Consider the following 11,291-nt stretch of genomic DNA (forward strand, 5'->3'; position numbering starts at 1 on the left):
CTTGTTCCCTGTGCAGCTTTCTCTTTCCTAAGGGAAACTTCTTTTGGAAGAGCTTTGGTCTTAAAAATTGCAACTGGAGCTTTTAAATTAGTGTTGATTTAAAAGAATTGCCCTAGGTCAGCTAAAAATACTAGTTAATTTTGTTTTCATTTTTTAAAGCAGAATCTCAACTTACACATCCAAAAGCACATCCATTTTTTTATTTACAGCTCAACTAATTGATACCTTTAATTAATTAATATGTGCAGAGCAGAGCAAGGCAGGTGTAGGTGTAGCTGAGTGGGATATGTTATTGCCACCTGCAGTTAGGACTCAGAATCTGCTGAAACCTCTCAAAGAGAGTTTTCCAAATCCATGGTATAGACATGAGGTCTTCCATACAATAAAGTGCTTGCTCTGCAAAAGAAATTCATGTATAAATGCTGTTCTATAAGCTTTGCCACACCCTGCACCAAAGAGCTCTGACTGCAGTTTATCTCCATTTTAACCATGCTGCAGGCCTGGTTTTGCCAAAAGTAGAACTCTTCAAATATACAAAAGGTTCCAAAGTCTCAACATCCCTGTTTATAGCCCCATAAAGAGGCTTAAATAAAGGACAAAGAGGCATCTTTGGAAAGGACAGTGCAGCAGCTTCCAAAGAAACAGGTTTTTTTTCAAGAAAAAGAAAATTCTAGACAAAGTTAGAGAGAAGCAGAGTTATTTACTCTGAACATGGCCCTTAACATGCCAATCATCAGGCTTGCTGCCCACTTGCTAATCTGCAAGCCCAAGAGAAGTGTCATGGTTTCGACCTTAAAGGAAATTTTCAACTAATTTTATTTCTCTCCAAAGTTCTATTTATTTTTCTTCCATTACATATCATAGGTAAAATAACTAGGTTTTAGCTTCCATTCTGTGTATCAATAAAAGGAATATACAAATTAAAACAAGAACTACAGAGGGATGTCTTGCTCACTGACTTCCATCTTGGGGCATTTTTGCCTCGTTGCAAGCCTGTGTGAGACAAACCTGAAAGGAAAGAGAAATCCATCAGTACTCAGACACTGGTCCAGCCCACAACCACCTGCAGCTCCAGCCTAAAGCACAACTCTGTTTTTCAGACTGACAACAGCTCTTTTCCCCACTGTGCTATGAGCCAGATGTGATGTAAAGCTCCTGCTTCTCCCTTCCCTGCTCCACGCTGCTTCTTCACCTAGGCCAAAATTCAAGAGAAGGGGCCAGGGGAAATAAGGAGCTTCTATTGCAGCTCAAGAGTCCCCTGAGAGGTGACAGAGGGACAGCATTGCCTTACAGCCATGGCTGACAAAACCACCCAGACTTACTGACAGCTTCTGCATGAGCCCTTGGGCCTTGGGGTTCAGCTGAAGAAAATTCTTCTTGGTCAGATCCTTTTCTGTCAAACGTATGCTCTGTGAAAACAAACACAAAGCTCAGGTTTTCTGTCTGGCCAGCTGCAGCAATTGGACACAGTAAAAAAGTTAAATAAAATAAAAGAGACTAAGATCTAAGTATAGACAGGCAGAGAACTACATTCAGCTGGAACAGCAGCTCATCTCACACCTCTCCTGCAGTGCATTACTGCATTACTGGCTGTGGTGGTTTTAACTAGCTTGATTTGTGGTGAGGGGAGATAAAGCCAGGGAGTGAATGACTTTTTTTGTGGGTGCACTGGCATGCAGCCAGCATCAAACCCAGTAAAACTGCAGTAGTGTAAGTGCTTTAAAGTGAATGCACAGTGAAACACCCTCCTGTTCTGTTTCAACCAGCTTGAGCAGGCCCCACTTCTGGCTAAGAAGCTCTTCAGGTTTGTTTGAAGCTCAATCAAGCCCTTGGATAAACTGCAGGGGCACAGCTAAAGAGACCAGAGTGGCTGAACCAAAGCAGGTGAGGCTCCAAGAGGTGCCTGGGCAGTGGAGGGTCAGGATTTACCTCTCCCCCACCGAGGGGCAGGGTGAGCACGATGTCCTCGGGCTCGGCCAGGGGGCTGCCCTTGGCAGAGAAGGTGTAAATGCGCTCGTTGATGGCGGGAGTGCGCAGCCCCGGCGTCTTGAACACCCTGCAACAACGAGACAGGAGGGAGTGGTATTTGCTCACAGCACCTGCAGTCCAGTAAGAGCCTGAATGAGAGATGTGGGACTCCAGACAGCTCCTCAAAATGCAGTTTGTTCCACCCAAGAGTTACAGCAGTCCAGGGTTGTGGGTGACAGAGCCTGTGCCTACAGCTGTCAGCTCCAGCTGCACCCTTAGTTTGGGTCACAGTGCATTAAACACTTTTCTTTTGGCCACGATGCATTACATACTTCTTTTCATTTGGTTACAATGCATTCTATACTTTTCTTTTGGTTACAATACATTATTATACTTTGCTGAGCATCTTAATACAGTAGAACCAATCTATACCTTAACTTTTATCTACAGCCTATCATAACTACTGTAATTACCATATTCATGTTACTGTTCTTCAATCACTAAAAGTTAGTACATTACAATTTAAGCTAGATGATGTTTTCAGTTTTCTTGCAGTAAAAACTTGAGACCTTTTTTCTGCTTGCAACATTGGCAGGTTTGTTTGCCTGTGCTTTCTTTCTGCTCGGTAAAAACATCTTCAGTTTAAAGTGGGTTTATCCTTTGTTCTAAGTCATAAAAACCCCTTCTAACTAACATCCCCTTTGCCTCCTTGGTTATCCAGTGAGACTGGCTCAGCAATTCTTTTCTTCTATATCAAAACTTGCTATCATTTCTATCCTTCTTCAAATTCTATATTCAAAAATCTTTCTGCTAAGCACACATATCTGTGAGACTTTCTTGTCAAACTTTCATCCTTCCCAACATAGTCCAAGTCTTTCATTTCAGGTCCAAAGAGCCACTGAAGGCTGTGCTGTAAACAGATGGTGTGGAGCAGACTGGAGCAGAGATAGAAGGGAAATGTATTTGTTTTCTCTGTTAACAAACCTGGGATCAAATCTGGGTGTAACCATGGAGGTGCCTCCCCGAGCACACATATCAACCATTCTGCCAGAAGCTGGAGTGATGAAGCTGTTCTTGCTTGATCTGTTAAAGGGAAATAAACATCTGCACATACCACAACCTCTAACAAGTGTACAGGCACTTGTCAAAGGCTTGGAGAAGGTGACCACCACTAAACCCAGGGGTTATCACTAACCAGTGACCCCCAAAACTGGGAATAGCTTTCATTCCCATCAATTTTGCCCTATAGTGAGGCACAACTCTCCCCTCCCAACCAAAGCCCATCCCACCAAAGAAAATATTGATTATTTGCACTCCCACTCTCCATTTCTAGAGAGGAGACACAGACATCCCCTTTACCTCTTGCTCATGCCCTTCACACTTGCTGAGGGGGGTCTTCTGGCCACGGGTGGTTTTTTGCTGGATGCCTTCACCTGCAGCACACATCACTCACCAGATCAGTTACTTCCATCTCGTGGGACAGCTGAGTCCACACGAAAGAGGCTTCCACACAAAATGCTCAGTCCCTTTCCATGCACAAGAGCCCAGAACAAACACCATTCAAGCCTTTGGGATCCTCCCCACTGGTGGAACTCTCTGGGAAGCACCAGCTGGGTGTAGTCTCCCTCAGAGCATCCTGGGCAGCCCTAGCCATCAGCTCAGCCAGGAATTCCTGTCCTGAGGATAATGTCACCCCAGAGAACAGCTATTCACTCACCTTGGCAGTCCTTGCATCCCCACCCTCAGCCTCTGAGGGACACTGGCTGGCAAGCCGAGATCTCTTCTGCCGTGGAAGTGATGGAGGCTCTGCTTCCTCATCAGCTTCAACACTCCTTTTGATCTTACTCACTAGAAAGAGAAAGTGTTACCCAACTGAATAATAACTTTACATTGTTATTTAGCAGGGAAGGCAAATAGCTACCAGCAGTTTTGGCAACAATTTGCTTCAGAAATCCAAATTCCAAAGCAATCCTAATGGTTACCAGAGCATTACTTTGGATTATTTTGAATGTTTTAATGAAATTAATTAGAGGTACTGTAGGTACTCGGCATAAAAGTAGGATTATTATCCTGGTTTAAACATGCTGAGGGATGTCAGCAAGAACTGAATTATTATTCACAGTAAGTAACCACAACATGCTTCCACCTCACCAGTGATGCCACAATGTTTCAACTCACCTTTCTCAGCAACATCCAATAGGGGATCAATGATGTCTGCGCTCAGCCTGCGGATTTTTGTTATTTCCATGTCTGCCTAAAATTAAAAACACTTGTGGCACCATTGGGATTGTTGTCAGCCCAATATAAGTCAAAGTCATAGAGCAAACCCCCAATAATTTTACAGCCAGATAAGCTCCATGTTTGCTGTTGTGCTCAAACTGGGCCCTTTCATGCATCTCTGCCTCCCTCAGGACTCAGTGCCTGGTTGGCAGCTGCAGGTGCGCTGTGCCTACACCCAGCTGCTCAACCAGCTTGGAAATGCTGGCCTTTACTGCAAAGTGCATGTGCTCTCAGGGATTCTGGTGTGCTACCTAGCAGATAAGGAAAGATCAACAGGGAGGAGCAGCACCATGTAAATCCCACCTCTGATACAATGGGCCTCTCTTATTGTTAAATTTTAAAGAAACATTTGTGAAAATATTGATGTAACTGTTTCTCTTGTAATGCTCCAGTGTGAGGAGCAGAGTAGGATAGCTCCAGAGATACTTTATGTTCGTTCTGGAAACCTACCTTAGCCACATCCTCCGGCGTGTTTTCACCTCTTGCTAGAGCTAAAAAGAAAACGTATCAGATACATCAGGACATGTCAGGGGACACTCACACAGCACAGCAGGGCTGTTACCGTGGGGGTGAAAAACCCAGCACAAACCAGACAACAGAAGCAGTGGGGTAGTGGGGTCATTCCCTGGGGATTGCAGGCAGGGTAGCTCCCAGCCCCTCCCTTACAGCCGTTCGTTATTATCCGCGGGGGAAGGAGTCCCTAAGCCCAGCAGCCCCGGCCCCGCTCCGCACCGAAGAACTCCAGCCAGTTCATCTCGCGGATGGCGGCCGGCAGCCGCAGGATGGCCATGTCGTACATGTGCTCCACTTCTTGCACCATGCGCTCCCCGTCCGCCTCGATCCGCTTCAGCCGCCGCTCCACTGCGGGGAGACGAAGCATTAACGCTGCCCGCGGGCCCGGGGCCTCTCTCCTCTCCGCGATCCCCTCCTCCTCCTCCCTGCCCTACCTTCTCTGTCGAAGTCTTGGAGGAACGCCTCCATTTTGCGGCGGCGGGCACTGGAGCTGCCCTTTTTCTTGGCGGGGGGCATTTGTGGTTCTGCGGTTCTCTCCTCAGCGGTTCTTATTGCGGGTTACTTATTGCAGGATCTCTCCACTGCGGGTTCTTATTGCGGGTTACCTTATTGCGGGGTCTTTATTGCGGGGTCTCCCCTCAGTGGTTCATGCCGGGCGGGCTCACTAAGCGCTTCCTCAGCGCTCGCTCCTTTAAACGCAACCGCCACCCCAGCTGGCCAATGGCGGCGCGGCGCGGGCTGATGACGCGCGGCAGCAGCGCCGGGCAGTGACGGCCATGATGGCGGCGGTGATGGCGGCGCCCGTGGCCGCACTCCGGGCCTGGTCGGAGGCGGTGGCGCGGGCGGAGGCGGTGGCGCAGGCGGCTCTGGCAGCCACGGCCCCGCTGCTGGGCTCGCTGGCCGCGCTGGCGGCGCAGATGCGGGCGGCGCGGCGGCTGCCGTGGGACGCGACGGCGCTGGGCGCTTTCCCTGAGCTGCGGGCGCGGCTGTGGCAGAAGCAGCGCGGCGCGGCCGAGGCGCTGCTGGAGCAGCTCGGCCAGCGGCGGTGAGGAGGCGGCTGGGGCCGGGCGGGCAGGGCCGCCAGGGCTCGGCTGACCCCGCTGTGCTGGTAGGGAGGAGCTGCGGGACGTGCGGGACGCCGTGGGGGCCGCCGGCAGCGCCGTGCTGCGGCTCGTGGAGGAGCGGGGCCCGGCCGAGCTGGGGCTGGCCGCGGTTCTGAGGCGAGGCCCGCGCTGCCCCTCGCTGGCCGATGTGCTGGAGGGGCTGCAGGACGTGGAACGCTACTACCGGCACCTGTATCCATCCTGCTGGCGGTCTCTGGGCGGCGCTGGGGGTGTCAGGGCGGTACTGGGGGGGCTCTTTTGTCCTTGTTGTCCTTAGCAGGCACGAAGGTACTTGGAGAGCAAACTGCTCCTGCAGCGCCTCAGCTTGGACAGCCTGGCAGACGTGGAAGCCCTGCCACAGTCCTGGGAGAGGATTTTGGAGCGTTACAAAGATGATGTTGTTCAAGGTAGCTCTGTGTGGAAAAAGCTGAGGGGTGTTGCCCAGGGCTCCGGACTGATGTCCCCTGGGGACAGGCCTGGCTCTGCTGGCTCTGCAGCAGTGGGTGACCCTGCTCTGAGATCTGGGTCAGCCTCAGGTGAAAATACTCACCATCACACCTGGGCACAGCTGGAAGCAACATCCTCACAGTGTGGCAAGGGCTCAGTGCTCATCAGTTCTACCCACGCTTTTTTTTATTGCCTTTAGGACAAGTTTTTGGGAGTACAGAATACAGGTAAAGCACATTGCAGCTGACAGGGTTGTTGTTTTCTCTCTGTCTCAGATACACTCCTGAAGGTCTCACTGTTTGTGGAGAACCATCATGAGGTGAGCTGCTCACCTGGCTCCTGACAGGGCAGCAGGGACTGGCACTGCCCAGCTTCTGGCACGTTCTGCGATGCTGCAGAGGGGATGAGGAGCTGAGGGAGCTCTCCTGGTGCTTTTTGGAAGCTGAATGAGTTGAGTCTTGGCCTCAGCATGAAATGCTTGAACTGTACCATTTTCAAGTGGAAATGGCCTTGGTCTATGAAGAAGGGGCTGAGCCAAAAAAGCCATGAAGATAGAAGGGAGTCACCTCCAGCTGTGGAACTTGTCCTTTCCTCCTTCTGCCATGCCTGTTTTGTGTCATGGTAAAAATGTTGATACTTACATGAGGTGCTGCAGATGTGTGAGTGTAATAGAGTCCTTCAGGCTGGTGCCATGAAAGATATTTGTCCTTACAAATAAAGAAAACATGTCAGATTAGGGTCTAGAAACAGTGCTCACCTCATGTCTTTGAGCAGTGTGTTTGCATTCATCCCACCTGGGCATGGAGGAGGAAGGAAGCAAATCTGGCTTGAAAATGTCATTACAGAGGTGCACAAATGCCTAAGTTCTGACACAGGTGAGGAGTACACTGCTCTGTTACCACTGAAATCAGTCTTAAATATCACTGTGTGACAGTTCAGGGACACCTTTTGGTGGCCATGGCCAACAGGAACTGATCCTCTGAGCATTCCCAGGAAGCAGTGGGGTGTTTGTCTCTCAGCTGTGTATTTCTTGAGGAGCTGCAGGGTGACATTTTATGGGATCCCCTGTGGCTGGAAAGAATGAATCTGATTCCATGTTCTTAGAAGGCTTATATTATATTATATTATATTATATTATATTATATTATATTATATTAATTAAAAACCTGTGACTCTCTAGAGTCCCGACACAGCCAGACTGTGATTGGTCATTAAGTAAAAACAATTCACGTGCTGGATAAACAATCTCTAACCATATTCCAAAGCAGCAAAACACAAAAGGAGCAAATGAAATAATACTGTTTTCCTTTTTCTCTGAGGCTTCTCAGCTTCCCAGGAGAAAGAATCCTGGCAAAGAGATTTTTAAAAATTTAACAATAACACTGCAGCTTCTTGGAGAATGCCAATAAAGAATTGCATGGGACACGTTGTGGGTGTGGTGTTTGTGCTCACATTTCTGTGTCCCCAACCTGGGGTGTCCCCGTGGCCACCTGAGGGCACTGCATGACCCATGAACCCTGGAGGGGAGCAGATCAGGGTGCTGGGGATGCCAAGGGTGGGAAAGGGCTGGATAAGGGCTGGGCTGCCAGTGCTCCCATCAGGGACAGGGGATCACGAGTTCTAGCTGCAGTTCTTCACACACAGCTGTAATTGCAAAGGAAACCAGCTGCAATGGAAATCCTCTCCTGGTGCTGGGTGCCCTGCCTGTGGCGTTCACATTCTCTGAACACGATTGCTTCACCCACGGTTTTCTCCTGGGAAGCTGAAAGGCAGTGAGAAACCTCAGAGAAAAGAAGAACAATTCTTATCTCATTTGCTTCTCCTGTGTTGTGCTCATCTGGAATGAGTTCTCCTGTGTTTGGAGATTGTTTCATTGGATTCTGCTGTGAGTTGTTTTCACTCTTTGGCCAATCAGTGCCAAGCTGTGTCGGGGCTCTGGAGAGAGTCAGGAGTTTTCATTATTATCTTTTTAGCATTCAGTGTCTTTTCTGTATTCTTTAGTATAGTATTCTTTAATATAATATAGTATAATAAAGTAATAAATTAGTCTTCTGAGAACATGGAGTCAGATGAATTGTTCTTCCCTGCCATGGGACTCACTGTGCATTTACAATACCCTGCCCAAGGGTGGAGGTGAGGTGGGTTCTGCTCCTGGTGGGGGCTCACATGGCTGTGCAGCCTTGGCTCCTTACACAGGGTTTGGAGCATGGCTGGTGGCTCAGGGTCAATCAGAGGTGTCATTCTTGCTCAGGCCTCCGTGTGCCATCCTCACAAACCAGATGCTGAGCTTGGATGCAGAATTGTCCTTGCATGTGTGCATGCTGTACAACCCTTCAACACCCCTCTTCTGTCAGCCTCTCTTCAGGACAGCTGCCCAGTGAACAAATGGATTTAAATTCTGGGAGATGTTCAGCACAGTTCAGTGGTGGCCCTCCTGCTTCTCCCAGATGTTTGGCCCCTGATGTCTGTCTTTGTGCTAACAAAGTGCTGAGGGAACTTTCTGCATTGAAAGTGGCTGTGCCCTGACTCTGACTGACTGAAATGGGGTGAGTGAGGTGCTCATTGAAGTTTTGGTGTGATTAATTGCTCTGTGCTGTTCCTGGGCTGTGTCATCAGCCAGGATGAGCGCTCTGTGGGGTGTGAGTGAGTCTCTGCATCAGAGCACTCTAATTGGGATCAGCTGTGGGCTTGTTCTGCTGCAGATCTGCATCTTCTGTCAGGATGGCTGCCAGAGACCCCACAGCTCAGCAGGACACGGTTCCTCATGTGTGCAGAGCTCCCTTCAGCCTGGGAGTCTCTGGGGTTTGAGGGCTCTGCCATGAGCAGAGCCAGGGTGGGCATTCAGCCTGTCAGTGTCACACGTGTCCTCAGGCAGCTGCAAAGGCCACTCCTGCTCCTTGCTTGACAGCTGCAGGGCTGAGCCAGACCCCTGCTCACAGCACAGGGATGTCTCTGGTGCCAGATTTCTGCACCTTCCTGACTACTGGGACAGGAGGGAGGTGAGTGAGAGCAGCAGCTGCTGGGGAGCCAAATGCAGGGTCAGGGTGATGCCTTTTCCTTGATCCTAAAATTAAGAGCCAGGCACAGTTCAGGGATAAAGGGTTTTTTTCTTGGTATTTAATAAGGATCCTTAGGGTGCAACACTTCATCAAGGTGGAGTGTGCTGAAATGTACACCTGAGAGATTGTGTGTACAATTTTATAGATTTTGCAAATTAGTATATCTAATAAAGATGCTTCAATGAGAGGCTTGAATTAACAGTCTGACATTTTCTCATCTCAAAATATTCCCTCTTGGATGGGCTTAATCTTAGTTTATAAGATGTATTTTAGATGGGACCTTGGATTTTCAAGATAGTGTAGGGCTTTCCAGCTTTCATCTACAAGGCCTTTAGGATGTTTGATCTTCTAGCCTAACAGAATACCAGGACTATATTAAATTTACCAGGACTATATTAAGCTATCAGACTTAAGGAATTACAAGTATGTGTTCTAAGAGCACTGAGAATACATAAAAGATATAGAAAAGATCTATAAAAGATATAGAAAAGGCAAAAATTTATCTTGGCATCAAGGGGCTCCAGCCTGTGCTGTGTCTTAGTGAGGCTATGGGTAAGGCAGCATAAGAGCTTCTGAGACCAACTGGTAAAATATATGTAACCATAAAAATAAATCCAAGTACCTTTATTTTTGGAGTAGAGCTCTTAAAAGTATTATTGCACAGAGATCTGTCTTTGAGGAATGCAATAAAATGCAGTTAGCAGCTGGAGCTACCTTGTTAAAGGAAAATTGTCAGGAAACACAAAGCTCACACTTTGATTTTCAGCTTTACCTCCTGCTAACTCCATTGGAAAACAGTTATTCTTCTCTTACAGGAAAAGCACAAACTCAATTCAGCTATTAAATTCAAATGCCCACAAACATTTATAAGAGCACCTGACTCGTGTATGGTTGGGTTTTTTTCCTCCTGTAGGGGTGGGCACTGGCTTCTGGTGCAGTGAGGCCTTTGCAGTTCTGCTTAGAAATGGGGACCTGCTCTTGGTAACACCAGATTTCCAAATCAAACCCAAAAGCTTTGCTTCAGCCTAAGCTCATGGATTTGAAGCAGATTTCAAAACTGAGTGTATTACAAGAGCCCACAGTTATGGACAAGACAAAGGATTTGGCACCTGAATTGAAGTGTAAAGTGGCTCAGAGGCAGAAATATGTGATAAAAAGCTTTGTGATTAATTTAATAAACCAACTATGGGCTTCACAAGTCCCTGTGGTTTTTGAGCTTATTCTTTGAGACTTTCATCTTGGCCTGAAGCAGAACTCTTCTGTGACTTTGCTGAGGGGCAAAGAAAATTGCCCCATACAGAAATATTAAGCACCTATTTAATTTCCCAAAAAAGTACCCTGAGATTGGGTTCCCCTCTGTCCCTCTTCACTGGGGCTGCCATGGGATGGCTCCCTGTGTCACCATGATATTTTATGAAAAATCCTTTCCTAGGATTTTTTCTCCTGAGAAGTTGAGAGGCCTCAGGAACAAAATGTAACCAATGGTTATCTGCTGCTGTGGAATGCAACAGGTGCATCTGGGATTGGTCTCGTGGTTGTTTTTAATTAATGGCCAATCACAGCCCAGCTGGCTCAGACTCTGGTCAGTCACAAGATTTTATTATCATTCCTTTCCTTCCTTTGCCAGCCTTCTGATGAAATCCTTTCTTCTATTCTTTTAGTATAGTTTTAATATATAATTTTCTTTTAATATAATATATATCATAAAATAATAAATCAGCCTTCTGAAACATGGAGTCAAGGTTCTCATCTCTTCCCTCGTCCTGGGACCCCTGCAAACACCACCACACTCCCTGTTCTCCCTGCTCTTTCTCTCCACAGCCCGGACAGTCTCGAGGCTGCCTGGGGAAAGCAGAATGAAGAACATCAAGCCAGTAAGTCTCCTAACCATTCTGCTATGTGAGGAATGAATCCAAGAGCC

General features: G+C 47.9%; 2 protein-coding genes across 2 annotated transcripts; one reads left to right on the plus strand and one right to left on the minus strand.

The window, feature by feature from the left end:
- Positions 1–819: 819 nt before the first annotated feature.
- Positions 820–5,494, minus strand: CDCA8 (cell division cycle associated 8). Its single transcript, XM_036397181.1, has 10 exons — positions 5,196–5,494; positions 4,981–5,109; positions 4,699–4,739; positions 4,147–4,222; positions 3,686–3,816; positions 3,328–3,401; positions 2,953–3,051; positions 1,930–2,056; positions 1,323–1,409; positions 820–1,008 (listed from the first exon to the last, which is right to left on the minus strand). Exons 1-10 carry the CDS (start codon positions 5,275–5,277, stop codon positions 952–954), a joined length of 903 nt encoding a protein of 300 aa, XP_036253074.1. The 5' UTR covers positions 5,278–5,494; the 3' UTR covers positions 820–951.
- Positions 5,495–5,540: 46 nt separating this feature from the next.
- On the plus strand, positions 5,541–10,571 carry AIRIM (AFG2 interacting ribosome maturation factor). The gene is made up of 4 exons (XM_036397281.2): positions 5,541–5,806; positions 5,874–6,056; positions 6,153–6,271; positions 6,587–10,571. The coding sequence occupies exons 1-4, from the start codon at positions 5,541–5,543 to the stop codon at positions 6,652–6,654; spliced, it is 636 nt and encodes a 211-aa protein (XP_036253174.2). The 3' UTR covers positions 6,655–10,571.
- Positions 10,572–11,291: the final 720 nt, after the last annotated feature.

Source organism: Molothrus ater, chromosome 24 (assembly GCF_012460135.2).
Source record: "Molothrus ater isolate BHLD 08-10-18 breed brown headed cowbird chromosome 24, BPBGC_Mater_1.1, whole genome shotgun sequence".
Lineage (NCBI taxonomy): Eukaryota > Metazoa > Chordata > Aves > Passeriformes > Icteridae > Molothrus > Molothrus ater.

Excerpts from the sequence above, each read along its gene's own strand:
- CDCA8 (XM_036397181.1), bottom strand. The coding sequence starts at position 5,277 with ATGCCCCCCGCCAAGAAAAAGGGCAGCTCCAGTGCCCGCCGCCGCAAA. Across the intron at positions 3,402-3,685 it reads GGGATGCAAGGACTGCCAAG|GTGAAGGCATCCAGCAAAAA; the intron begins GTGAGTGAATAG and ends TGTGTGCTGCAG. Across the intron at positions 1,410-1,929 it reads TGCCCCTCGGTGGGGGAGAG|AGCATACGTTTGACAGAAAA; the intron begins GTAAATCCTGAC and ends TTGTTTTCACAG.
- AIRIM (XM_036397281.2), top strand. The coding sequence starts at position 5,541 with ATGGCGGCGGTGATGGCGGCGCCCGTGGCCGCACTCCGGGCCTGGTCG. Across the intron at positions 6,057-6,152 it reads GAACGCTACTACCGGCACCT|GTACTTGGAGAGCAAACTGC; the intron begins GTATCCATCCTG and ends GCAGGCACGAAG. Across the intron at positions 6,272-6,586 it reads CAAAGATGATGTTGTTCAAG|ATACACTCCTGAAGGTCTCA; the intron begins GTAGCTCTGTGT and ends TCTCTGTCTCAG.